General features: G+C 42.7%; 1 protein-coding gene across 1 annotated transcript in view; it reads left to right on the top strand.

The window, feature by feature from the left end:
• Nucleotides 1-24,643, top strand: part of kiaa1549lb (KIAA1549-like b) — a 91,033-nt gene extending 66,390 nt beyond the window's left edge. The window contains exons 9-22 of the mRNA XM_033627349.2: nucleotides 383-534; nucleotides 1,013-1,184; nucleotides 1,730-1,893; nucleotides 2,962-2,997; nucleotides 4,654-4,844; nucleotides 9,938-10,068; nucleotides 10,998-11,122; nucleotides 13,121-13,350; nucleotides 14,405-14,537; nucleotides 19,562-19,936; nucleotides 20,015-20,109; nucleotides 20,473-20,621; nucleotides 20,768-20,919; nucleotides 24,185-24,643. Coding sequence (XP_033483240.2) covers nucleotides 383-534; nucleotides 1,013-1,184; nucleotides 1,730-1,893; nucleotides 2,962-2,997; nucleotides 4,654-4,844; nucleotides 9,938-10,068; nucleotides 10,998-11,122; nucleotides 13,121-13,350; nucleotides 14,405-14,537; nucleotides 19,562-19,936; nucleotides 20,015-20,109; nucleotides 20,473-20,621; nucleotides 20,768-20,919; nucleotides 24,185-24,448 — 2,369 coding nt within the window. The 3' untranslated portion in view covers nucleotides 24,449-24,643. The remainder of the gene's footprint in view (nucleotides 1-382; nucleotides 535-1,012; nucleotides 1,185-1,729; nucleotides 1,894-2,961; nucleotides 2,998-4,653; nucleotides 4,845-9,937; nucleotides 10,069-10,997; nucleotides 11,123-13,120; nucleotides 13,351-14,404; nucleotides 14,538-19,561; nucleotides 19,937-20,014; nucleotides 20,110-20,472; nucleotides 20,622-20,767; nucleotides 20,920-24,184) is intronic.

Raw genomic sequence — 24,643 nt, 5'->3', positions numbered from 1 at the left:
ACCCAGCTGTGTGGCTCTTAACCCTGCACTTACTGCAGAGAGAGGCCCAGTCGGTTCAAGGTCATCCCCTGGATAATTGGATTTACTTGCACTAAACAAGACGTACAACCAAGATCATTGCTTTTCAACAGTTGATAAAACAGAACCGATTAAAGCTGCATTGGGTGATGCTTGACCACTCTGGGACAGGAAGACTCTGAAACAAGCTCCCAGGAAGCACAGGAAGGATTTGTCATTAGCTTACCATTTTGTTATGGCTAATGTCTCACACATGCACATTTCTAATTATGCCTTCATCTCTTCTTTCTCTTTCCTCCCCACCAATTTAATTTCTGTCTTAACAACTATTTGGCCATCCTCTTTCTTTCGTCTACATGTGCAGTGATCCAGGATGTGGATAACGTCAGCCTGGAGGGACAGTACCAAAGCTTTGCCAGTCTAATGGAGCAGCGGCTGGCAGAGCTGTTTGTGTTGGCAGGGCAGCAGGGCAGTCGTTTCAGACGAGCCACTGCTGTAGGCAGCTACACTGTCCAGGTAAGAAACTGGCACAGCGGCCTACGGGGAGTGCCAAGTCTGTCTGTCTCTGAAAGAACAAACAGTCTGTGATGCTCAGGGATAGAGAGTGAGCACAGTAAATCATTCTTATTCTGATGTTCTGCCTGAATGCCCTGGCTTGTTAGTCAGATGTCTAATGAACACATTGAACTAATAGCTTTTTTGGCTTATTTCTTATAGTATGAATATTTCATGAGATGTACACTTGTGCAAACGCTTGCATGATTACTCGATGGTCAACCTTTGATAATTAGGGAGCTTCTCAGCTCATCATCTGCTAATTGCTCATCAAAACAAGCCAGAGGTTGAATGTTTTACTAAACAAGTACTCTCTTCTGTCTGTGTAGTTTTTCCTCTCATGAGACTCCACACCTTAATTCATGGTTTTACCTTTGTTTTCCTCTCTAAAATGTAAGCTGCTTCAGTAACAGCTGATATTGTCGTCTTTTCCAATCAGATGGTGAGCATCCGTAGGGTGTCAGGGTCGAAGAATCCCGCAGAGATGACCTACTACATCCAGCACAATGGCGTTCCTTTATCGGGCACGTCAGCTGCCAAGCTCCTGAACACAGTGGATTCTCAGACCATGGCGCTCACTCTGGGCTATTTTGTCCAGCTGCAAGCAGAACGTAAGCACAGCATCCTTCTTGCGTTTGACAAGTTGGCAAATAGACAGAAACAATGACAGACAGACATGCAAACCAAAACACATGACTCATGCTGAGTTTAGAAAGAAGAGCTGGTGCTGGGGCGAGGGGAGTAGAAGAAAAGGTTGAGAAAGCTCTTTTGCTGTCTAATCTCTCTGAAACGCTCCCGGCAGGATGGTGTTTGTTTGGGCTGCAGTGCTGCTCACTGCTCAGAGACAGGGAGACGGGGGTAGAGGGGAAAACAGAGCCGGTCAGGAGCAAGGGAGAGAAAGAGAGAGGGCATGCTGCATTCTCTTATAGATTGTTGCCTACAATAGCTGAATCAGGCTCACTGCACATCAGGTTGAGCTGTAGGCTGTGTCACTTAGCGTGGGTGTGACGGATGCCTCTGCATGTTTGAGCAGGAAAAGTGGGCTGTGTGTTCTTCTTCCTATGAACCAAACAATGAACTAACTGTTGTTGTGTTTAGAGTCCGTTAGATGTCATGTAATAAAGTGACGATGGTGAAAAAGTGTTTCTTTTTTCAGCTGTGGTCAAGAACCCTCCTAATAACCTTTGGATCATCGCCGCAGTGCTGGCCCCCATTGCCGTAGTAACACTCATTATTATCATCATCACAGCTGTGCTGTGCAGGAAGAATAAAAATGACTTTAAAGCTGATGCCATCGGCAACCTCAATCCCCGAGCTAAGGTATCTATCTTTCTCTCTGTGTGTCCGTCTGTCTGTGTTGAAGGAGGCTGCAGCTAAAACAATTCTAATGATCAATTCATTGTTCAGTTTCCATGAAATGAAAAATACATTACAATTGATTTTTTTAATCTCTTGTGAAATGTAAATGCCAAATTTATGTTAAAAAAAAAATCAGTATCAGAGAATTTTTGCATTCACACATTTCTTCTTTCTATCAAACCAGGCAAAACAGTTTTAAATGTTTGATAACGCATCCTGCACTCAGGTGTTTACAAAAGTTCATCCAATCAAATGAGACTTTGGGCGGCTAGCTAGCCACGCTGCTCACATAAAGCCGCTCTTCACCATTTGTTGGTTGTAATAGCTCTCTAACAGAGCAACATGGAGGAAGACAGGAAGTGACGTGTGTTTTGTTAACAGCCAAACCTTTATTTTCATCTCCAAAACAATGTGGCAGAGGTCTCGTTCGTTCATCTCTCCCTCATCCTCCTCCTGATCTGACGGTGAAGGGTGTGTGCTGTGAGTTCAGCAGCGGACTTTGCTGTCATGCTAAACTCCAAGCCTGCCCATTTTTTGCGGTCCAATCAATGCGAAGGATTTAACCCTAATCTAAAGATGTAAATCCCTCTTGTAAACATACAGCGGTCAATATTTTGTTTCACTGGGAATACGTTACAGCACAGAAGCCAAAGATGCTCTGACTTTCATTTCACGGGAACTTTAAAGCTTCTCTCAGTTTTTATACACGTTATATGAGAGAAGTGTGTTTGGGTTTTGGACAAAGACATTTAAAGATGTCACCTTGGGCTCGCGGAAATTATAATGGCCATTTTTCAGTTGTTTATGACATAAACAAAATGATTGACTGAGAAACTAATCAGCAGAATAACCATTAAAAGATCTTTAGTTGCAGCAGTGGGGTATTTGTGACTTTACAGCTAAAGTGTGCAGACTGTGGTTCAGTATGTGTCAGTGAGGGATAAATTATCTGCACAGTGACATCTGTATGACCTGTGTTACGGCACTGGGGGAATCCTTCCTGATCTTGAAACTTTCTTATGTTTTCAGATGGCATATCGGAGAGATGTGGGCTATTATCACCAGGTATCTCATCTGCCTCTCTGTATTGCCTCTCATTACCGGTCTGTGTTTTCATCTGTGGGACTTAACTGTGCCAACAGTGGGATCTGAACAGGATTCTGGGCAGACATCACCTACGATATATTTCAATAATTCCTGCTGTGCTGATGAAAACTAAGGATACAGCAGCACTTTTGAGTAACAAACCTTTCACAAAGAGATTTTCCTGGATGAAAGGCTGGTGTTGCTTATTCTTCTTATAGCATTCTCCAGATGGCAAATTTGAAAGACTAAGCTTTGCAGAGAATAGCTATTACAGAGATTGTTTTTTCAAGCTGAAGGAATGTGTGTGTGAGTGTGTGTGTGTGTGTGTGTGTGTGTGTACTGACACTTGTTTGTTTTGTGTCGAGAAGACTGACAACTGTTTCTACAGTTGTTGCATCAAGAGCGACACAGTGTCCCAATCTAAGTTGTCTCTCCACCTCTGTGTCTGTTTTTCCTTCAGCCCAGTGCTTACTTCAGTGTAGAAAAATGAAACTGCAAAGTGTAACGCTCAGCACATCCCACTGCCTTATTTATGGAATTTCATTTAGGAGAAAGTAATAAAATCTTCTATATTAAACTGCAAACGCCACTTTGCTGCTACTTTCAGAGGAGTTACACAACATCTAAAGTCCTGCAAAGTCTCATCATGTAAAAACCACCAAAAAGCTTAATTCAATCTGATATGAAATACGAGCGGCCCGCTTCTGAACAAACACCACATTCCAGGCAGAATATATAGCCACCTCTTTCTAATAAGTAATGTAAAAGCTGGGGAAATATTCTTAAAATGCTCAAAGATAGAGTGAGTCCTAAAAATTTAAATGAGGCTCTTGCACCACCCTCCCTGTATCACTTTCACCATCTGTAAGCCAAACACTTTCATCACACACCCTTGTTAGAGCTTCCACTTTCGAGACTGGCTACAGTAGCACTTTTAGGTAGTGTGAAAACTGGCTCCAAAGAAAATCTTTACTCTCCCTATGTGTGTATGTGTATGTGTGTGTGTGTGTGTGTGTGTGTGTGTGTGCTATAGGAGGAGAGAGGATGCATGTTCCTCAGTCGGTGGGGTAATGATTTGGCAGCACAGCTTGTGTTTCACAGTTTCTGACACTGCAGTGAGAGCAGTCCTAAATATTTTAGTGTATACGTGTGTGTGTGGTTGAATTATTTTGGTCCTTGCTCTATAAACATGTTGACACCCAGTGTTAGGTAGAACACCACGACTCCTCCTCCTCCTCCCTCTCATCCTCTAATGTTTAACTTCACTACTGTATTTCCGTGAGAGTCCGCTGATCTCATCTCGTCACCGCCCACTGCGAGTCATTTATTTGACAAGAATTTGGAGGAAGATGAAAAAGGGCTTCACTTGAATCTGTGCTTATCTATTTCAAGGCGCAGCAGTGCAGTAATCCCAGTTCTGTTCCCTAAGTCCTCTGGACATCTATTAAAAAGATATACTTTTGAGCTATTTTGAGATGTCTGTCTTCTTGACACTTCAGGTTGGCTAATGTATATCTCATTGTGCGTCCTATCAACCAGTACTTTATATGACTACAGGTACTTGAATAGAAATCAATCTTACTTATAGCTGTCTCTTTCGTCCCTCTCCGTTCTCACTCAACACCTGTCCATCAGCCGGTCCAGGGATTTGACTATGCCAAGCAGCACCTGGGCCAACAGGGAGGAGATGAAGAGACCCTGCCTGCCAGTCAGGATACACTCGTGATGTCTCTACAAATTCGGGACACGCCACTTTCCCTTGAAAAAGCCCTGCAGCAGGACGGGACTGCCAACAAGAAAAGCCTCACCTCAGACAAACACAAGAGGTACCGTTATATCTAAACATATTCACCTCCTCATGCTGCAATCTGTGTCACCAAAACTTCCGAAATTGTAGGAAAAAATAACAATTTAGGCTTCATTGCAACTTGATTGTAGCTGGATGTAGGTGAAGCAATATCTCACTGATATTCAGACTAACAGGAGATGTGATTTATTTTATTTTGGAGGTAAGATTAAACACAGCATGATTTTTAATTATGATAATTATAATATTGGATTAATTTAAAAGTCTGTTTACAAAGCATTTGTAGCAAAACAGATTAATCAGTATCTCCTTTACAAAGCTATCAAGGACACAAAAACTATTAAAACACGAGGGGACTATTTAAACTGATAAGTGCATTTGTGTGTGTGTGTGTGTGTGTGTGTGTGTGTCTGTGTGTGCGCTTGTGTAAATGGGCATTGTAATAGATATGAAAAAGCCTGGGACAGTTCCATCACAAACACCCAAAAGTTAATTTAAAATATAGTTGGAGTTTATTAGAACTAGTGTTAATTGCATACTTCACTCTGGAGGAGTTAAAGTTACTGAAGTGCATTTAAGGTTAGAATGAAATTTGAATTCTCCTCCCTGCAGCTATTGTGCATAATTAGGATAAAACACTCCCTCCAAATTGGCATAATGGCTAAATTTTGGGGTCTGGCTCCTGAAGTAATAACCTATCTGTGGAAATAGCATCCAAGCTTGACTGACTTGTACAGGCGTTGGTAGGCGACTGTGTGTGTCTGTGCTGCAATACTGAATGTGAAACTGTGTTTCCTATAAACACTGATACAAGATATTTTTTCTCTCTTAAACTGTAGCATTAGCTTTCATCTGGGCCAACATTCAACAACCAGGAGGACCCACTCGGAAAGCTGAAGCTAGTTAACATGTCCTGCTGATATTTGCAATGATGAAGAGCTGCACAAAGCAGCTAATTAGGATGTGGTGGACATCTATATGTAAATAATCCCACCATTGATTTTCTAACCTGGTATCTTTGCTCTCTCTCTCACAATTTTATTTTCTGTAGTACTTGAGATTTTAATAGATTTATGATTGAAAAAAAACCCCATCTTAAATCCTCAAGTGTTTTACGTGAGGGTGGCAAAGAGGAAAAGCCATGTTTTCAGTAGCATTTATCCTCTATAGCAGTGGTTCTCAAATGGTGTGCCGTGGCCCACTGGTGTGCCGTGATGCCAACCCAGGTGCACCGTGGGATTTTGTGTTTACTGCACATTGTTGCTGCAATTTTCAACTGGGCTTATACAAAAAGTTATGAATGCATTTTTAATTTAATATGTTGTGCACACCCATTTACTTATAAAGAGGCAAACTCCAGCAAAAAATGTAATTTGATTTATTTTAATTTGAAAAACCTTCACAGGGAGCCTATTTGTTGCTGTTGGTGCATTGGAATTATAAGTGTGTGACACATCAAAAGCCCTGATTGGCAGCCAGTGTGAGGGATGATGACATTTAAAAGGAGAAAGCTTTGAGTGGGACAATGGATCACTTTAATTTACAGAGCAAATTACAACAAAGCACCAGCGAAGACGACCTATGACTGAAAGAAAAGAAGACAGTAACACGAAAGCTACATGTCTTATTTTTTTCGTATTTTTATTGTCTTATGTGGTGATAAGAGTGATAACACATGCTACAGAAGCTACTGACAGATATAAATACAGGTGTGCCTTGAGATTTTGGCTTGCCCTTTAGGGTGCCTCGGACACAAATAGTTTAAAAACCAGCGCTCTATAATATACAGCAACTTTAGTGTGCTGCAGGAATGACTGACGTGGAAGTTAGCATCGTCCTGGTTCTCTGGTCAAAAGCCTGTGGGACTTTTCCATTGGATTTTGGATTATTGCAGAAAATAAGATCTGTGGGAAACTAAAGTTAATGATACTTACACATTGTGTTCAGCAAGATAATCTCAACAAATGAACACAACTTTTAGGATTTTTGAAGCTTAAATGCAATTGTCAGAATTAAAAAGCTAACGTTAGGCTAAAAACAAACCACACTACAGTCGCATAATTCAACATTGCCACCACAGTGAGGCTGTAAGGCCATTTTTGACGTAATGACATTCAGTCTCATTTAGCCACTTGTATTAGTATTTACAGAGTATTTACAGACATATTTTATGTGGTAGAACAAACCATGAAAGTCTCCTTAGCTTGTGGTAAGCACGGACCTTATTTCAGGCATCTAACCAAAAACCAATCAAAAACCCACTGACTTCAATATGAGGGAACTGGGAGTGGTAAAATGCTAACTTGTTTCCAAGTTTTAAGACTCATTCCTGCAGCACTCTGTTAATAATATTAATATCTCAAAGCCAGCCAGGCTCAGCTAAGATGTAGTTGTTCCCACTTGGCTCAGCTTTCATCATTCTGTGCTGTATTTGTCTCAGTTAACATGTTAGCATGTTAGGAGGAAACGTGTTGCTTCCTCAAAGAGATGATAGTCAGTTGAACCATCTCAATTTATTCATAAATGTATTAAGGTTTCTCCTTCAACTCACACTGAAGGAAAAGCACTGTCCCAAAAGGAATTACATTCGCTTACAATGTGTGTGTGTTATCTCAACAATTGCACCACTGCTCTGTCAGAAAGCTCCTGGGTTGCATCTAGAGAGGCAGGACGATAAAACACAAAGATCCCTCAAGCCCTATTGTCTGTCCTCACTCTACCCTCGCGCTGACTGATAGGCTGTCATTAACAGGGTTCTCTGTGTGGGCAGGTGAAATCGACCATTTTCCTCATCTGACAGTCAGCAGCGCTGTTTCGGGAATTAATTGCCATGTTAAATCATGCTAAATTATTTAATCAAGGAATCCAAAAGGGCGTAATTTTTCAGAGCCACGCAGGATAATGAGATCAAATGAAATGTATGTGACAGAATGGGGAATCTATAGACTGGATATCCTGTGGTAATGACTTTGGTGACTCCTAAGGCAGCAAAACTTTTTAAAATGTATTTATCAAACTGTTGATCTTAAAGGTTCCTTTCTCTTTCTGAGATCAAGCCGTAAGTCAGCCTTCATTAGTGTTCATCTGGTCTACAAGCAGCCAGATGCTGTTGTCCCAGGACATAACAAGCTTACTCTTTAAGGTCTCATGCTTGCTTTTTCAGAAAGTACGCAAAAATAGCAACATCATGAATGAAAATAAAGAGATTAGATATACTGTGTGGTGTATGTTTAACAATTAGCTCGAGCCTAATTGACTTTAACAAGCTGCATAAAGGTAGACTTCATCTCTGAAGCTCTGGTTTCATTATGAGGTGATGAAGTCTGGAACAAAGGCGATAGCTAGGAGAAAAGCAGCTGTCCAACAAGTACGACCAAAGATGCTTCTCTAACAGGTGTTTTTATAACTAATAGGCTGTTTTATCTTTGCTTTTAATATGTTGGATTCAACACCTCCTACTGCAGTTACTGTAACTGTTGCAGACCCATGCTTTATTACAAAAAGTGACACATTACCAGCTGCACCAGTGATATAGGATGGTAGACACTTCCTGTCTCCTACGTGGGCACAGCTGCCTCCACCTCAGATCTCTGCCTCATTTTAGGTGTTGTGAACCGTTGTGAGGATGTGTAAGAGCGGACTGAATACAACACAACACTGGATACAGTACAAATTCAGTGTCTGCTGCTTATTTTTCCGCTCGTTCTTATCTGCTAGCTTGATATCTGATATCAACCCCAGCACAAGATCATATCAGTTGTTACCAGATCTTGCAAGAGTGTGCCGCTGAGACGGAGACATGTCTGGAACAAAGTTAGTTTTCTCCTGATTTGTCCTTCTCAAAAATGCCATTTTAGTGTCCGAATGTTTAGAAGGGTTGGAGCTTGTGGAAAAAGGGTCCAATATTTACTTTAGTGACTGAGAGGGCAAAAGAATCCATCATAATTTGTTCTCAGGTTTACTTTTCCCATTGGAGTAAACAGACTCAGGACGTGCCGCTAGTGCAACATCTTGTTTCAAAGCTGTCTCTGGTACAACATGATTTTAGATCTGTACTTTACGCCATGACCAGTGACAGACAAACGTTGTGTTCGTTCAATCAGGTGTCTGTTCGTTCGCACAGCCTGTTTGAAATGACATCTGTCCCAAAATGCCTGTTGAGCCCTGCCAGACAAAGAGAAACGTGTTGAATGATGCTGTGATGTTACATTTTTATGAGCGATTATTGAACTTCAAAACGATTTGGATAGGATAACTTATGAATTAATGAACTCAGGGTTGGATGCTGGTATGCATGTTGCATACAAACAAATCTAAAAACATGTTTGCAGGCGTGCTGTACAAAGTCGCGTCTAATATGCATCTTTCTCTCTGAAGGTCGCACATCTGTTAGCCTCTGAATACAAACACAGGATCAAACATACACTCCTCGCAAAAAGCCAATATAAACATATTCAGCACACCTCAATTAATTATTACACATTACACGTCTTTGTTGAGCCTGTGACTGGAGCGTGGAGTTCGCTCTCTGCAGCACTGCCTCGACGAGAGCAGGGAGGGCAGCTGCTGTTCCTCTGTCTTTCTGTGCTGTTATCATTTTTACCAGACAATTAGGGGATAGACCACGGTGCTTTGATGTCACTGTCAGCCTCGTGGTCCTCTGAGTCGCCGCTTGATCAGCTCTAATTCCAGCTACAGTGCAGCGTTTGAAGCTAGTGAAACAAGAATTGGATAAAGCAATTGTTTGTCCAATTAATGGAAGAAGCAGTGGACATGGACGCGCACTGGTTTTGAAACATGCATGACACGTATTTAAGAATACATAATGTAGAGGAGACGTGAACACAACAGTGCACATGTTTATTCATGAAAACATGCAGGTGAGTGCACAAAACACAGCCTGGATTCTGTGTGTAGTGTGTAGTGATGGTTTTGATAATGCACTGAATTATGCAAAAAATTACAATACTGACACGTTTTGTTTACTGGATGCAAGCCTGAGCGAGCGAGAGAGGAAGGTGAGGTTGTTTAAGGGAGGGATGACATAACCTGGCTGTGAGCCCAGCTTCCGGAGAGCTCACCGCCTTTTCCTGTTGCTATGGTTACTTGCAGCAAGTTGCCGAGTGAGGACGGTTCCGTCATCAGCAACGAATCAGAGAAGCTGAATTCCGGCAGGGGCTTGACAGTGCTGAAAGTCACAGCGCAGCAGAAACTGACAAAGGAGGAGACGCGCAAGAGGGACGGTGAGAGTCACACACTGATGCAAATACAAATAATTTATTCTACAGCTCCTTTGCCGACAAGGTCAGGTGTGTCACAAATGCCAAAAAAATCTTTTCCCTCTCCTGCGGGAAACACTTTTCCAGTCTCTGTTTCTCATGCACACAGGTACACTAAGAGAAATGCATTCCCACTGCAGCTTTTTTTTTTAACAGCTAGAAAGGTAGCTACTCAGCAGTAAGCAGAGATGGACCCGATGAATATGCATGAGACAGACACTCTGCTGACATGATACAGTATGTCAGACCAGTGGATGCTGTGACACGCTGGCAGAAACACACACACACAGTCACACATTCACTGATTAGAAAAATGCATAAAGACCACATGAAGTCACACATCCTTTGCTCCACTCAGATGCAGAGCACTTTAAGTGAAAGCCGCTCAGACGTTGAACTATTTGCTGTTCTATTCTTGTCCACTGAAGCTAAATGTTCCACATTTGGTGGGTGTGAGCGAAATTAATCTAACTCAAACACCCGGCTTGTAAATTGGATCGAGCTCGCTAGATTATGATTTTCTTAATGGGTGGATTTGAATAATTCATCAGCTGAGTTAAGGGAAACTCGAAGTGAATCCAGTTTGTCTGATGTCGGATAAGGAACGAAAGTGCAAAGTCAGTGGCTTTCATCTATCACAGAGATGCATTGCCACAACCTTTTGAAGCCAACGCTATCTTTGTGATCTATCGTCTCCGTCCACCACTTCATTTGCTGACACAGGCGACGGATATTTGACATAATCCCACAGTGTCAGCCATGGAGAGACAAGGTGATTGGGGGGGAGAGATACAAAGAGGGAGTCTGACAGTTTGTTCCCCTTTTGACTGACAATGTAATGATCAGAGGTATTTGTAGTCTCTTTGTGAGTGAACTCCCTCTCTGTTCTTCAGATCCATATGACACCTCCTCTGGCTCCCTGCAGCTCATTTCAATAAAGCCCATGGTGGCTCAGCCCCACTACACACACCCTGCATCCTCTGACCGCAGCCAGGACTCCGCCATTGTCAATGGAGAGGTGATGCACCAGCACACATTCATTTAGAGAGAAACACAGACTGACATGAACATATTGAACACAAATGCACAAATGTGTTAAAGGTCCTGAAAACTTGTTCTCTCTATCAGTCTCTTATGAACAATGAAAAGGACATTACTATTTTCTGCCAAAGTTTTATTTCTGTTTTAAGAAACAATCAGTCAGCTCTGATTAAACCAAAACCACACAGTCCTGAATGAATTAAAGGTGCTGTGTGCAACTCTGGAGAAAGATAGTTGATTGTTGAGTCTCATTTCCAAGTCGTCAACTACTGATGCTTCGGGTAGGTAGCGTGATCGAACCACTAACCTCATCCATCCATCCATTTTCATCCGCTTATCCAAGGCCGGGTAGTGGGGGCAGCAGGCCAAGCAAAGCACCCCAGATGTCCCTCTCCCCAGCAATGCTTCCCAGCTCCTTCTGGGGGATCCCAAGGTGTTCCCAGGCCAGATGAGATGTGTAATCCCTCCAGTGTGTTCTGGGTCTGCCCCGGGGCCTCCTACCTGTGGAACTTGCCTGAAACACCTCCAACGGGATGCACCCAGGAGGCATCCTGATCAGATGTCCGAACCACCTCAAGCGGCTGTACTCCGAGCTCCACTTACTTGGACTCCTAACCCCACAAATTGGTATTTGACGACCTGAGAATGAGACTCAACAATCAACAGTCTGTTTCCAGAGTTAAATAGAGCACTTTGTTACACTTTAAATAAATAATAACTAAAGAGGTTTCTGGGGGTTTAATCAATTATGTGGAATAAAATAGAATTCTTTTTTCTTTAAGAAAATGAACCTGACCTCCAGTGACCACATTAGAATACAATCAGGTGTTTGAAATAGGGTGTCCAAAGCTCGAAAAGGACATTTTCTTTTGGCACTGTAATCATAGCATATTCTTATTGTTTCTATATTTACATATGATTTTTTTTATATATTGTCAATTAATTGATCAAAACATCTGGATACAACTGGTTCAACACCCAGAAGGGGGGTCATGGCCACCCTGATGAAAATTATATAATTGCTTGCCCCCACTGACCCCCCCTGGTGAAAATAATTGGAGGCCCACATTCTGTCATTAAGTGGGCCATGAGACGCTCATTTTTTAAGCTAGGTAGGAAGGTAGTGGTATCTTGTGAAACTAGACATCCTAAGGCATCCACTGGTACCAACCATGTCAGCATAGCTTTTTTCAAAAGGAAGTAAATGATGCTCCAAATTTAGGCAACATTTTTTTGAAAGGAACAACTGGCATGACCAATCTCAAGGTGGTCTCTTGAACTCTCACTTGAGGAAATCTGAATGAGAATGGGTTCTATGGGTATCGATGAACGTCCCTTAAACTTGAGAAGGCTTGTTACCAATAGATGTTTTGCTTCTTATAATAAGTGCACCCCTTCAAATAAAAGCTCTATATTTGTCTTTTTAAAGAAAAGGACAACCAGCCTATTCAAAGAACAATGAATCACTTAACATGTATAGATACATAACCCATTAAAACAACATTTTTGTAGAACTCAAAATGATAACTGTGTTGGTATTAGTCTATGCACATCAGATAATTGGTAATATTAAGTGTAAAATAAGAAACCATCAAGTATATCAGTATGCAATTAGTTAACTCAAATACTGACATATTTTTCGACCAGACTACCTACGTCAACAGCAAAATGAAATTCCTAAAATTCAGTTTTCCATGGCTCCATTTGGCCACCACTATGAAAAATTCCTGGGGGCACCACTTGATTTAAAGGCAATATAATGAACATGAAAAATAATAGTGTTTGGACAGTAATAATTGCTTAACCGTTTCATTTTCAGAGCTTCTTGTCCTCATGAACCCTCTGATCTCTCATCCTCACATCCCTTTCAAGACAGTGCAGAATCATAGACAGCATGCAGCAAGAAAACCTCGTGTCTGCTTTGCTTCTGATCTCCTCATGTTTCCTTGCATCTTGCGCTCTTTCCTCTCTGCAGGTGAACTTGGCCCTGAAGCAGAAGTCAGACATCGAGCACTACAGGAACAAGCTGAGACTGAAGGCTAAGAGGAAGGGCTATTATGACTTCCCCTCCACAGACGGCAGCAGCAGCGGTCGAGCCGTGGTGCAGAGACAGCGGCACGGCCATGAGAGGGCAGCCGGTGAGCATGGCAGACCACTGGAGCCTGATGATGAGCGAGGTTCCACTTATGTCAAGTCTCACAGGAGGTGAGAAGAGAGTGGAAAAGCAGGTGGAACCTGGGTTTGGCTGAGTGTAAACACAAGGGTGTGAGGATACAATTCAAGCAGTCACAAAGTCCTGAAGGTGACAAGGCAGTTCATATTGGTGGACAGAGTTTCTAACCATGGCCAGTTATTCCTCCCTGCTGACCCCTGCCTTGCTTAATTAGCTTATAGATAAGTAAAACTGTTTCCTCTAATGTTGTCATTATCCTGTCTTAGTCGGCAGCAAGAGACCCATCAGGCCTGTCTGATTAATTTGATTCAAGTCCTGAGCTTCCAAAAAGGAGATAACAGGACTGGCAGGGTGTCGGATGGTCCACTATGCTGGTTCTGTCCTGCTTCTACTTTACAGATGTACATACAGACGGAGTCTTTGATCAGTACAGACTCAGATGAAACACGTCCACATGAGATTAACATTTAGCTACCTTCAGAGCGGAAAGCAACATTTGAATTTGTGAATGTGTTGACTCAGCAAAGGGTTGAATTTAGCTGTTTTTATATCCCAACATGGTGAGGAAGACGAGGATTTTAGCAGCTACTTGTCAAGGCTAGTGTCTGACTGATCACTTACACCAGCAGCATGCATTTACCTAACTGAGGGGATCATTGCAAGCAGGTTTGCTGATACGCATCTCGTCCTCTGTCATTGAGTGTACATTGTTGTTTTGTTAGATGCTTTATCAGTATTGCATTTGCTATGCAGCGCCTCAAGGATATCCTCATACCATGCATATGGATCATTATTATTATAATTACTGTTGATTCAGCTCTTTTACTTGATGTCCTCATGGGATATCCTCATGTACTGTATCTATTTGGCCTGCACGGCTACCTTTTTGTACCTTTTTTGAAAGGGAATCAGATAAAAACCCCAACTGTGTTCTCCACCCTCTCCACTCCCCACCTGCCTTTCACTGGCAGACACTCTGAAACCATGGCTGAAAAGTAAGAAAGCTGAATTGAAAGGATTTCAATGAATGATAAGTGTACCCCAGGTCGGATATGCACTGAATCCATCCTTTACTCCGATTGACAGGCACTCACAGGTCGGGCAGACGGCCTATCGCAGCAGACAGAGCCTGAGCAGTCCCAGTCCTGGAGGAACAGAGATGGACCTGCTTGTTATGAGGGAGAGGCCCAGGAGAGGCATCCGCAACAGTGGCTATGATGTGAGTCACACGTCATCACCAACTGAGCCTGTGTCTCAACAAGAAGCAGCTAAAGGTTCACTATGTTGGATTTAGGAGGATATACTGGTAGAAACTGAATAGAATACTACAAGATATAATAATAATACCAATAACGTTATTTACATAGCACCTTTAAAAACAAAGTTTGCACAGTGCTTTGACAAACAAAACAGAAGCAGAAACGGGATACCCAGAAGGCAATACAACAACAGAAATGATAAGTATGATTTTGTTATTGTATAATCACCTGAAAATAAGCATCATTATGTTTTCGTTACCTTAGAATGAGATGAATAAATCTACACAGGGAGCGGGTCCTCGTCCACAGAGATCACCTTGTTGCACTGCCATGTTTCTACAGTAGCCCAGAACAGACAAACCAAACACTGCCTCTATTACAGGGCCATTCACATTTTAGCAGCCCCTCCGCGATGAGATTGTTTTTAACATGAAACTGCTTTATTCAGTGTTTTTACCAGTTTAAGTCACTGGGCCTGTTTGTTTTGGAGAGGAAGAGACCTCTGTGGATAATTCAGCTGTCGATAAAAACCTCCCGGATGTCTGGATAAGCAAAAACGGTTAGCTGTAGTAGTTGTTTTTACAGGTTTTAATCACCTTGTCCATTTGTTTCTGCGAGGAAGAGGTATAATTTGGCTCCCAGTAAAAACCTCCTGAACACTGAAGGAATTCTAACAGGCTGAAGTTAAAGATGGATGCAATCTGCAATCCTCACCCCTACATGCCACTCATCCCCGTCAAATGAAGCTTTGTGTTAGTTCATGCAGGACACGGAAGTCAGCCAGCTGATTGGATCATTGTTTCTTATTAGTCACACACCAATCACAGCCCATTCCCACACAAGGTGGTCCATTTAAATATGGCTTCCTACTCACTCACCCTGCTACACCAATGCTGCCACACACTGCTGCTGCTGCTGCTGCTGCTGCTGGCAGCAAAGCTTTACCTCCAACACCCCAGCCTCCACCTTTCTAACTCAGAGTCCTAACATGGCTCTAAGGTCAAAATGGTATTTAATGTGTGCTTTGGGGTTTTCTGCATGTGCTCCCTGCTTTGACGTAGCATGCGGCTTGTCTAATCCAGGGAGCACCTCAAGGCTGGAGCCCTTAGCGCCAAACATAACTGTATTTCCATTTGTTGCAATAAATGGTTAAATCTATGACAAGAGTGTTCCTGACTGAACTTACCATTTTGAACATACAGTAGCACCTACTCCAACAAAGTGATTGACAAAGCAAGCTTTCAGATGATAATTTAAAAAACCTAATGCCATAGTTTTCAATCTAGTAAGATGGACTTAAAAAAAGTAGAAAAGTTCATTTTCAATCCCTTTTTTAGGCACTGTGCAGCCACCAAGCTGGAAACCAGACATATTCTACTCAGGTGTGGTTTAAAGTATGCCACAGCAAGCCAAGGGAAGGGAAGTGGTTCATTCATAATTAAGAGTTAATATTTATAAGGCGCTGCCGTTTAGATACGTAATGCGTCTCAGGATGGCTGGTTTATGCCTCCACTCTTTTATTGTTCCATTATGGCTCTGTGTATGGCTCTCTCCGCCATGAAGTCAGAATACTCAGGAGTATGTGAGCTCCCAAGAGTAATTGAGCAGCCTGTTCCTAAAAAGTGTTTTTATTTCCAAGCTGTCCTTTTGTAAAAAATATGAGCAGTGGTAGAAATATTTCACTGAACTGCCACTGACCTGCTGCCAGCCATTTTGACCAGTCACAGCAGGAGAGACACAGGTGTAGCTGGCTCTGGTATTGTGCTGGCTCACAGGTATGACTTACTGGGACACTTAGATGGGATATGAATAAGTAATTATATGGACCTGCGCAAGTACCAGTACTGCAAGTGAAATTTATGCTGTGAAAATAGTGTCTTGTGCATTTACATTTGATAAGTCAGGCTCTTGGGATGACAAAATACCACAGGTATTAACGTGACAAACTTCAGAACTGTATTACAGGGGACTCTTGATAAGCCCCACAAATTTTGATTACCCAGACAAATAGCAGTGGTAGCAGAAGACTTTAGTCAGTTTGAATTTGCTGTGGCTAAACTCTGTGTAGCCAACTGTTAAGCTCTGTTAGAAATATGGCACAATCACTGCTACAAGCTACACGGTCCTTTCCAGAACTCCTGGCCCTGTTGATTACAATGGGACCAGTGTGGCTGCAGGCTCCGTCACTGCAGATGCAAGCCTCTGCCGTTTCGTGTTGCAGGGCGGGCTGATTTATGAGGTGCACTACGCCAGGTCTCCTGTGGCTACCCTCTATTCGCACAGGAAGTAGGGCAGCCTCAACTTGTATTCATTTATCACTGAATATAAGGACTGGGTGGATTGAAACAGAAGCTGGGAGACAGAGAAAGAGTACAGGGTGTGAAAAGATGGAGGGACTTTTAAAAGATGTGAGAAAGAGGATGGAATAGAGTTGTGGGTAAACAATTAAGATGGAGATGCAAAGATTATACAGAGGAGACAGGATGATGCTTTTACCATCTATAGTGTAGATAAGAAAAAAGAAATGGAGAGGGAAGATACCAAATAGCGATAACACACATACGACAGACCTCCAGCAACTGCCTGACTATATTGTTGGACTGCTTATAAGCAGAGGTACAACCAAGTCATTGTTTTGCAAGTCACAAGTAAGTCTTGAGTCTTTGCTTTCAAGTCCCAAGTCCTTAACTTTGAGTTACAAGTCCTAAACAAGTTATAATCCACCCTTCAAACGGTGTTCAGTAATGAAATGTTAGCTATTCATGGTTCTTTTCTGCAACTTGTAACTTTTTCATAACATACTTGCCGAAAGACTCAAGTCTGAGTGAAGTCATGAGTCATTTGTGTTGTGTTTAAATCAAGTTTCAAGTCTTAATTGATTTTGTCAAGTCAGGCAAATTTTGGGGGCGGCTGTGGCTCAGAGGTAGAGCGGGTCGTCCACCAATCGGAAGATCAGCAGTTCAGTCCCTGGCTCCTCCTGTCTGCATGTCGAAGTATCCTTGAGCAAGATACTGAACCCCAAATTGCTTCCGATGGTGCTTCCATCGGTGTTATTGAGTTAAAAAAAAACTGAGTAGCAGGTGGCACCTTGTATGGTAGTCTTGGCCACCAGTGTATGAATGTGTGTGTGAATGGGTGAATGTGACTCCTAGTGTAAAAAGTGCTTTGAGTGGTCAGATGACTAGAAAGGCGCTATACAAATGCAGGTCCATTTACCAAGTCTAAAGTCATTACATTTGTGTCTTGAATCATGTCATGTGACTCAAGACCACACCTCTGCTTATGAGTACAGAAAAGTGCAGGTTAGAAACAAACTGCCTGGTGCTGCTGGCTGAACCTGCTGTGACCAAGCAGTAACACAGCTGGATCAAACTCCTCCAGCTGACTTGTCTCAGAAACTCTGCGTAACATTAATAAGCCTCTTCCAGCTCAGTCAGCACCCTGTCAACAACCCACTGAGAGAATGACAGGAGACATTATGGAACTTGTAACTCTCCAGCTCTCTCAAACTGCATCTCTTTATATCCTGCCTATTCAGGAAAGAGAGATTGAATTTTCTGATATTTTGATCGAGGTGAAAGTCAGAACATGCCTTCCCGTGTGGCCATAGATTCACCCGCACAAGCCCATTATCATTAAACTACCTTTAAATGTCGGCACTTCACTCAAAATTGTCCCACAGTTTTATATTATTTTATTTTTGTATGTATGAAAGGTTCCTGCCTGGATCCTTAAAAAGTCTTAAAAAGACATTGCATTCATTAATCCAAAAATAAGGCCTTAATTAGTATTAAAATGAAAAAATAATCTTTAAATTAATCTTTCAAAAGCCCTAAACTGTTAAGACAAGGGAAGGAGGATTTTTATGATTTTTTCATCTTTCTGACAGGTCTCAAAATGATTGGTAACATCAAATTTTTCTTTAAATAATTTACCAAAAGCATCTTGCATTGATGTCATGCAGATCAGGATAGCAGGACCAGCATCACTCATAATTTGTTTCTGGCCAGGTTGTTCAGAGCAGATGATCCACTGTCTGCTAGCTAGATGTCACTGTACCCTGGATGACATGGGGAAGGGCAAATTTACCTTTACATGCTGCTCTCTGGACAAATCCTCCACCTCCACGACCTCCAGTTTCACTGTTACGCAGATGATACACAGCTCTACATTTCTTTCATTACCATCACTGCCATATTTAAACATGGCTACAAAGACATTTTCTGAAACTGAACTGCAATAAGTTGGAAATCTTGATCACTGGCCCAGACTCCCTTACCTGCCCTACCAAGAATTACTCACTCACCACTGATGGCTACGTCATCATCCCCATCATCATCGTCCGCAACCTCAGAGTTGTCTTTGACCCCACCATCTCCTTCATACCTCATGTCAACCAAATCACCAAAACAGCCTTCTTTCACTTCCACAACATTGCCCGCCTCTGACCCTCTCTGTCACCCTCCGCTGCTGAAACACTCATCCATGCACTTGCAACATGCAGGCTTGACTACTGCAGTAGCATGCTGTCAAACACTGTCCTCAATAAACTTCAGCATGTAGGGAACTCTGCTACCCACCTATTTACCAGAATTTGCTCACGTGACCACATTACCCCAGTCCTCCATGACCTCCACTGGCTCCCGGTTAAACACTTCAGGATTCTACTCATCACCTACAAGGCCCTTAACAATCTAGCTCTTCCATATCTCTCTCCCCTTGTCCATCAGTAGTCCCCCTCCTGTTGTCTCCCCTCTGCTGATGCCAGCCTCCTTCAAATACCCAGAACCAAGTGCCGAACCTGGGGTGACAGGCCTTTTTTAGTTGCTGCTTCCTCTCTGTGGAATTCCCTACCCAAATTGGTCTTAATTTCATTCTTTGTGCCATTAAAAAGTCTTGGATCTAACCTTCCTTAAGCTGTAGGAACATTTTTAGTTGATTCTCAATTCATATCCTCGTGTAAACGTGTTTCTATATGTTTTAGACTGAGCCTGAGTTGATTGAGGAGACAAATGTTGACCGTCTAATGGGGCCGAGGGGGTACATGTACGGCCGGGGCTTGAAAGGCCACTCAGAGACATCCACTCTGAGCTCACAGCCGTCCATTGATGAAGTGCGACAGCAGATGCACCTGCTGCTGGAGGAGGCATTCAGCCTGGCTTCAGGGGGGCAGTCCACATCCGGAAGGCACTCCCATCACCACCACCCCCCTCCTGACCACTACAACAACGCACCGCCTCCCCTCCCCTACGCAGACGTGGTGACCAGTGCCCCGGGTACAATGAGTTGTGGACGGGGAGGCCTGCAGTGGGTACCATCTTATGGCGCAGAAATGTATCAATGCAGCCTGCCTAAACCGGTAAGTGGGATGAGATTATTTCCCCTCTCCTAAGAACGAGTTTATGTAACCTTAAATGCCTTTCACTATCTCTTTAAGGCCTTTCGCTTCACCCAGCTTCCTGAGATGGCCATGGGTTCTCCTCCCCCTTTACCGCCTCGCACTGGACCTCCTCCTGGGACCTCCTTAAGACGGTAAGGCTTAATAGGTCTCACACATACACACACACACACACACACACACACACACGCATACAAATGCAAGCAACCAGACACATACACACCCTGTCTGTAGCATCCCAAAGCCCATCAGATATTCCACAGCTATTCACATTCAAATTCATATTCAGGGACCAGATATTCGCCAGGTAATGTGCTGTGGCCAGAGTGATTTTAGGCCTTGTTTAAATTTGAATATTGAACTAGTGCATTGAGAGATGGCAAGCATGTTAATAAGGCAGTCACTTTTCCACATGGAGTATGTCTGCCATCTAGTGGTACTGACCAAGCACATCAGTACCTCTATGTTTATGCCTCTCCAATCTCTGCCCAACTTAGTTCCACTTCTGACTTGGGGCCTAAGGGAAGGAGCTCAGAGACATCTGTCACTGAAATGCAGAGTCAACATGACAACAACCCATACGGGCCAACAGTTAGAGCGGCACTTCCATCTATCACTGCAGAGCAGCCTGTGTCCAACTACTCAGGTACGTCTATGAGGAGATGACATTGCCTTTTAAGAGAAACCCATAATGTGCCTTGCTTCCATGACAACATATTCTTTCAAGAACAGTAATACATCTCCTGAAATACAATCATCAGTGAACGTCAGCCTCTCTTGTCGTCTCTGTAGGAAACCCAATAACAGCCGTCTACGCCATCCCAGCCACCAGGCCCGGCTACTCAGAATACTTTGTCTCCACACCACCCACCTCCTACCACAGTCCGTCCTGGATGTCCTATCCACCTGAACCCGAGGATGTGCCACCACAGTGGGCAGACTCTGTAAGGAAGCCCATTTTGTTTGCCGAGGAAGCACCCAATCCTGCAAAACATGAATAAATGAATAACTGAAAGATGAGCAGTTTACAATGGTAGAATAGCATGACCAAACATCTTCATTATAGCTGTAGTTGGTAACTTTTTTATATTTGCTGACACTGTCACTGTATTCACACAGCACTAAATGAGGCAGATGATTTGTGAAAAAAAAAATCATATTCTTCTCCCTAATCCATTTCCTCATAGCGCTTATAATGGCCTTCCCGCACATGAACGAAAACAACCAATCAGAGCCGAGGAGTCTCTAACGCAGCTGTCAGTCATGTCATTCACAGCTTGTGAACTGCTGTCAAACTGTCAAACTAGGCAGTGTTGATCAAATATGAATCTAGACTCTATTACTGCATTGCCTGTTTCTCCTTTCAGATGTTTTCAGAAACATATTTTAGTGTACTGTTTAGCTGTAAAATGGGAATTTTTTATTCGACCAGTGGGCGGTGCTTCGTACTTCAGTCAGCTATTTCCAACATTGCAGCTGGGTCACAAAGTCTCTCATTCACACTCCTTACTCACTATGTAGAGAGTTCTATGTAGAGGACTATATAGTGAGCTTATCTGCAACATGAAAAAAACACTTTTGGATACTACTCAGCTGGTGAACCATTCGTAACAAATACTGACATGCATATGTGATAAAAACTTGAAATTATGGCAAATAAAAACTGGTAAACATGTCATTATAAGTTAAACATGTACAGCAGGTTTTAATCGAGCTGCCCTCTCTCACCTCATCCTTCTCTGTGTCTGTCCTATATAGTCCATTTGTTACTTTGGCGCAATGCATGATGGGATGTATTGCTTGGTGAGTGACTGTCAGTTGTACACTATTATTCATGGTGCATTGTGGGATACTTTGAGTCCTCTGTATAAGGTATAATTCTTCCTACTATACATTGGGACAGCACTACAAAATGGCGAACTCACTATATAGTGGACTATGTAGTAAGTGGTGAGCAATCTCGGACACAACCTAAAATATGTTTCTGAGAACATATTAGGCGAGAAAGGTTGTGACGCAGCTGCAATGTTGGAAATAGTTGACTGAAGTAGGAAGCACTGCCCACTGGCTGAATGAAATTCCCATTACAGCTAAACAGTACACTAAAGTATGTTTCTGAAAACATTTAAGGGGAGAAATAGGCAATGCATTAGCAGAATCTTGATTCATATTTGATCGGCACTGCCTAGTTTGATAGTTTGATCGAAGTTCACAAGTATGATTGACATGGCTGACCGCTGCATTTCCTCAGCTCTGATTGGTTGTTTCCAGTGTGCTGTGGTAGATTCTAGCGAATGCCATTAGAGGCAGGTATTTTCATAAATGCTAACTGTAGCTTTAAACTAGGACAGTGCCAGTATTCAATCATATGTCTGAATGCCCCAACAGCTCTTTGTCCTAATAATTAGGTCTTTACTTATCAGATAATAAGCTAATCTAAGTGACTACTGTAAAATTTCTTTCACAATTGACCTTTTGCTAAGTCCCGCCCCTTTGCATTGGTCCAACAAGCTGTTGGAGTAAACATGGAGCCCACACTGTAACCAACTGCACTCCCTGAAGAAATATTATCATGTTTTTGGGAAAATGAAATAGTGATTCCAGAGAGAAGCAGACAGAGGGGTCTACAGTCTGTGTTTGAAGGATATATCCAGGATGTCAAACTGACTCAGCAGCAACAACAGGTTAAAAAGACAACCCTACACTTTTCAGGGTCTGATTTTGATTTTGGAACAGGGAAGAAACATATATCTTTTTCCAACCTCTCCAGGTAATGACTATCATTAATACATGACGTGCCCCAGGCACAACATTTAGCTCCAAATCCACAAAACCAGCCTGAAAATGAAGGAAATCTGAAACGATTGCATTAGAGTCAATGGAGCAAAGCTGTGTTGTGTGTTGCCTGAGCAGGCCTGATGCTACGCTATGATTGGCCAGTCTGCATCCAGGGGCGGGGCTTAGCAAGGGGTTGATTAATGCTATGTCCAGGATAGAAAAGTACACAGAAAAGAAAGTCTTTGTTTCTCACTCTTGTAAGTGATGTAGTTGTAAGTTTAGACTCAATCAGTGTCTGTACTTTAGACTCGTACAGAGACTACAATGGCCAGTGCTTTGACTTTAAACAGTTCAGACAAGAAGCCTGAGACAATTGAATTCTATAGTTTTTCACTGAGCAGTTGGAAAAAAAGTGATTGCTGTAGTGTTAATAAAATACCCCACCTTCCCCTCCTGGTTATCGGGATGTTTTCCCATGACTTCTGGTCACCTTATGGAGCCAGAGAGTGAGCTACATCACTGCACCAGCAAGGGCTGAAAAAGGAATAAACACTCAGAAACACAAAATAAGGACATATCAGCAGGGAAATATATCTTTCATGTGCAGCACTGACATAAGTCTTTTTGTGCTCATGTTCCTATCTACCCTTGAAAAGTTCTGGGCCTCATTAAACAATAATCCTCCTACCGTCTCCTCTGTTTTTCATTAAAATAAGACGGGTTCCATTCGTCCTGTCAGATCTGTTATAAGCCATGTGACCCTCCCTTCCCTCCCCTCCCCTCCCCTCCCTTCCCCGTCCCCTCCCCTCCCCTGCACAGGAGTCTCCTTGTTTGTATGGAATGTTTTCTCTTTTTTTCCTTGTCTGTTTGCCTGTTTCAACCAGATGTCTTCACGCAGTGTCTTTTTGCAGAACCAGTGTCATTTAGAAACCATTTGCTGATCTGAATTTATGGCTGGCGTTGAGTGGACACAACAAAATACCGGGGTAGTTGAGCACATTTCTTAAATGAACACCTCTTTTACTTCTTTTTTTTTCTTCCTATTTCTTGTGGTGTAAATCTTACACTTGAAGATTTTGTACTAACATTCAAAAGTAGCCCATTCTGGAGTTCAAACACTGTTTGAATCAAAGTCCATTTCAGTATCATACACTCACACAGTAGACCTCCACACTCATTACCTTCCCTGTTCTTTTGGCTCAATTATAATGATTTTTTTCTCAGATACAAATGTGTATATTTTCCCTTATCACCCATTGAATTCTGTCTAAAATAGTGGTGCAGGGAAAATGTTCACGCAGCAAAATAACAAAAAGAAACTTTCGCATATACTGTATCCTTCTAATTATCTAATTGGTAGCCATTATTTTTCGTGGGCAGTGATAATACGTATTATTGTATTACTGATTACATGTCTACCCTGTTTTCCAGGTGCCCCTGCCTGGGTATGTAGAGGCTTTTCCTCATCCTCGCTACCCACAGGGGAGCCCCACCAGGCTGCCCCTGCAATACAACCAGGCACTGGAGCAGCCGCCCACTGCCCCTAGCACAGCCTCCCAGCAAAGCCTGCCCCAGGTGGTGAAGGACATGGACAGCATGCCCCTGAGCAGCCTCTCCACCTCTGCACTCGTGCAGGCTATCCGTCAGGAGGTGGCCAAGTTGGCGAAGAAGCAGAATGACGTGTTTGAGTTCTAGTTTGGATCCTTGTGTGTGCGGGAGGTGGTTAACCGTGCGTTGTTCTTCAACAGAGGCACACGAAGGTGGTGCTGCTTCAGACTGATTTTTGATGTTTGTACTGTACAATGGACTTTACCCACTGATTACCCACCGATTGATTTCTTTTCACACACCATTGGTGTTTTGCAGCTCCTGACTCAAAGAAACAGAAAA

This window comes from Epinephelus lanceolatus, chromosome 2 (assembly GCF_041903045.1).
Source record: "Epinephelus lanceolatus isolate andai-2023 chromosome 2, ASM4190304v1, whole genome shotgun sequence".
Lineage (NCBI taxonomy): Eukaryota > Metazoa > Chordata > Actinopteri > Perciformes > Serranidae > Epinephelus > Epinephelus lanceolatus.
This window is presented reverse-complemented; position numbering and strand designations above follow the sequence as displayed.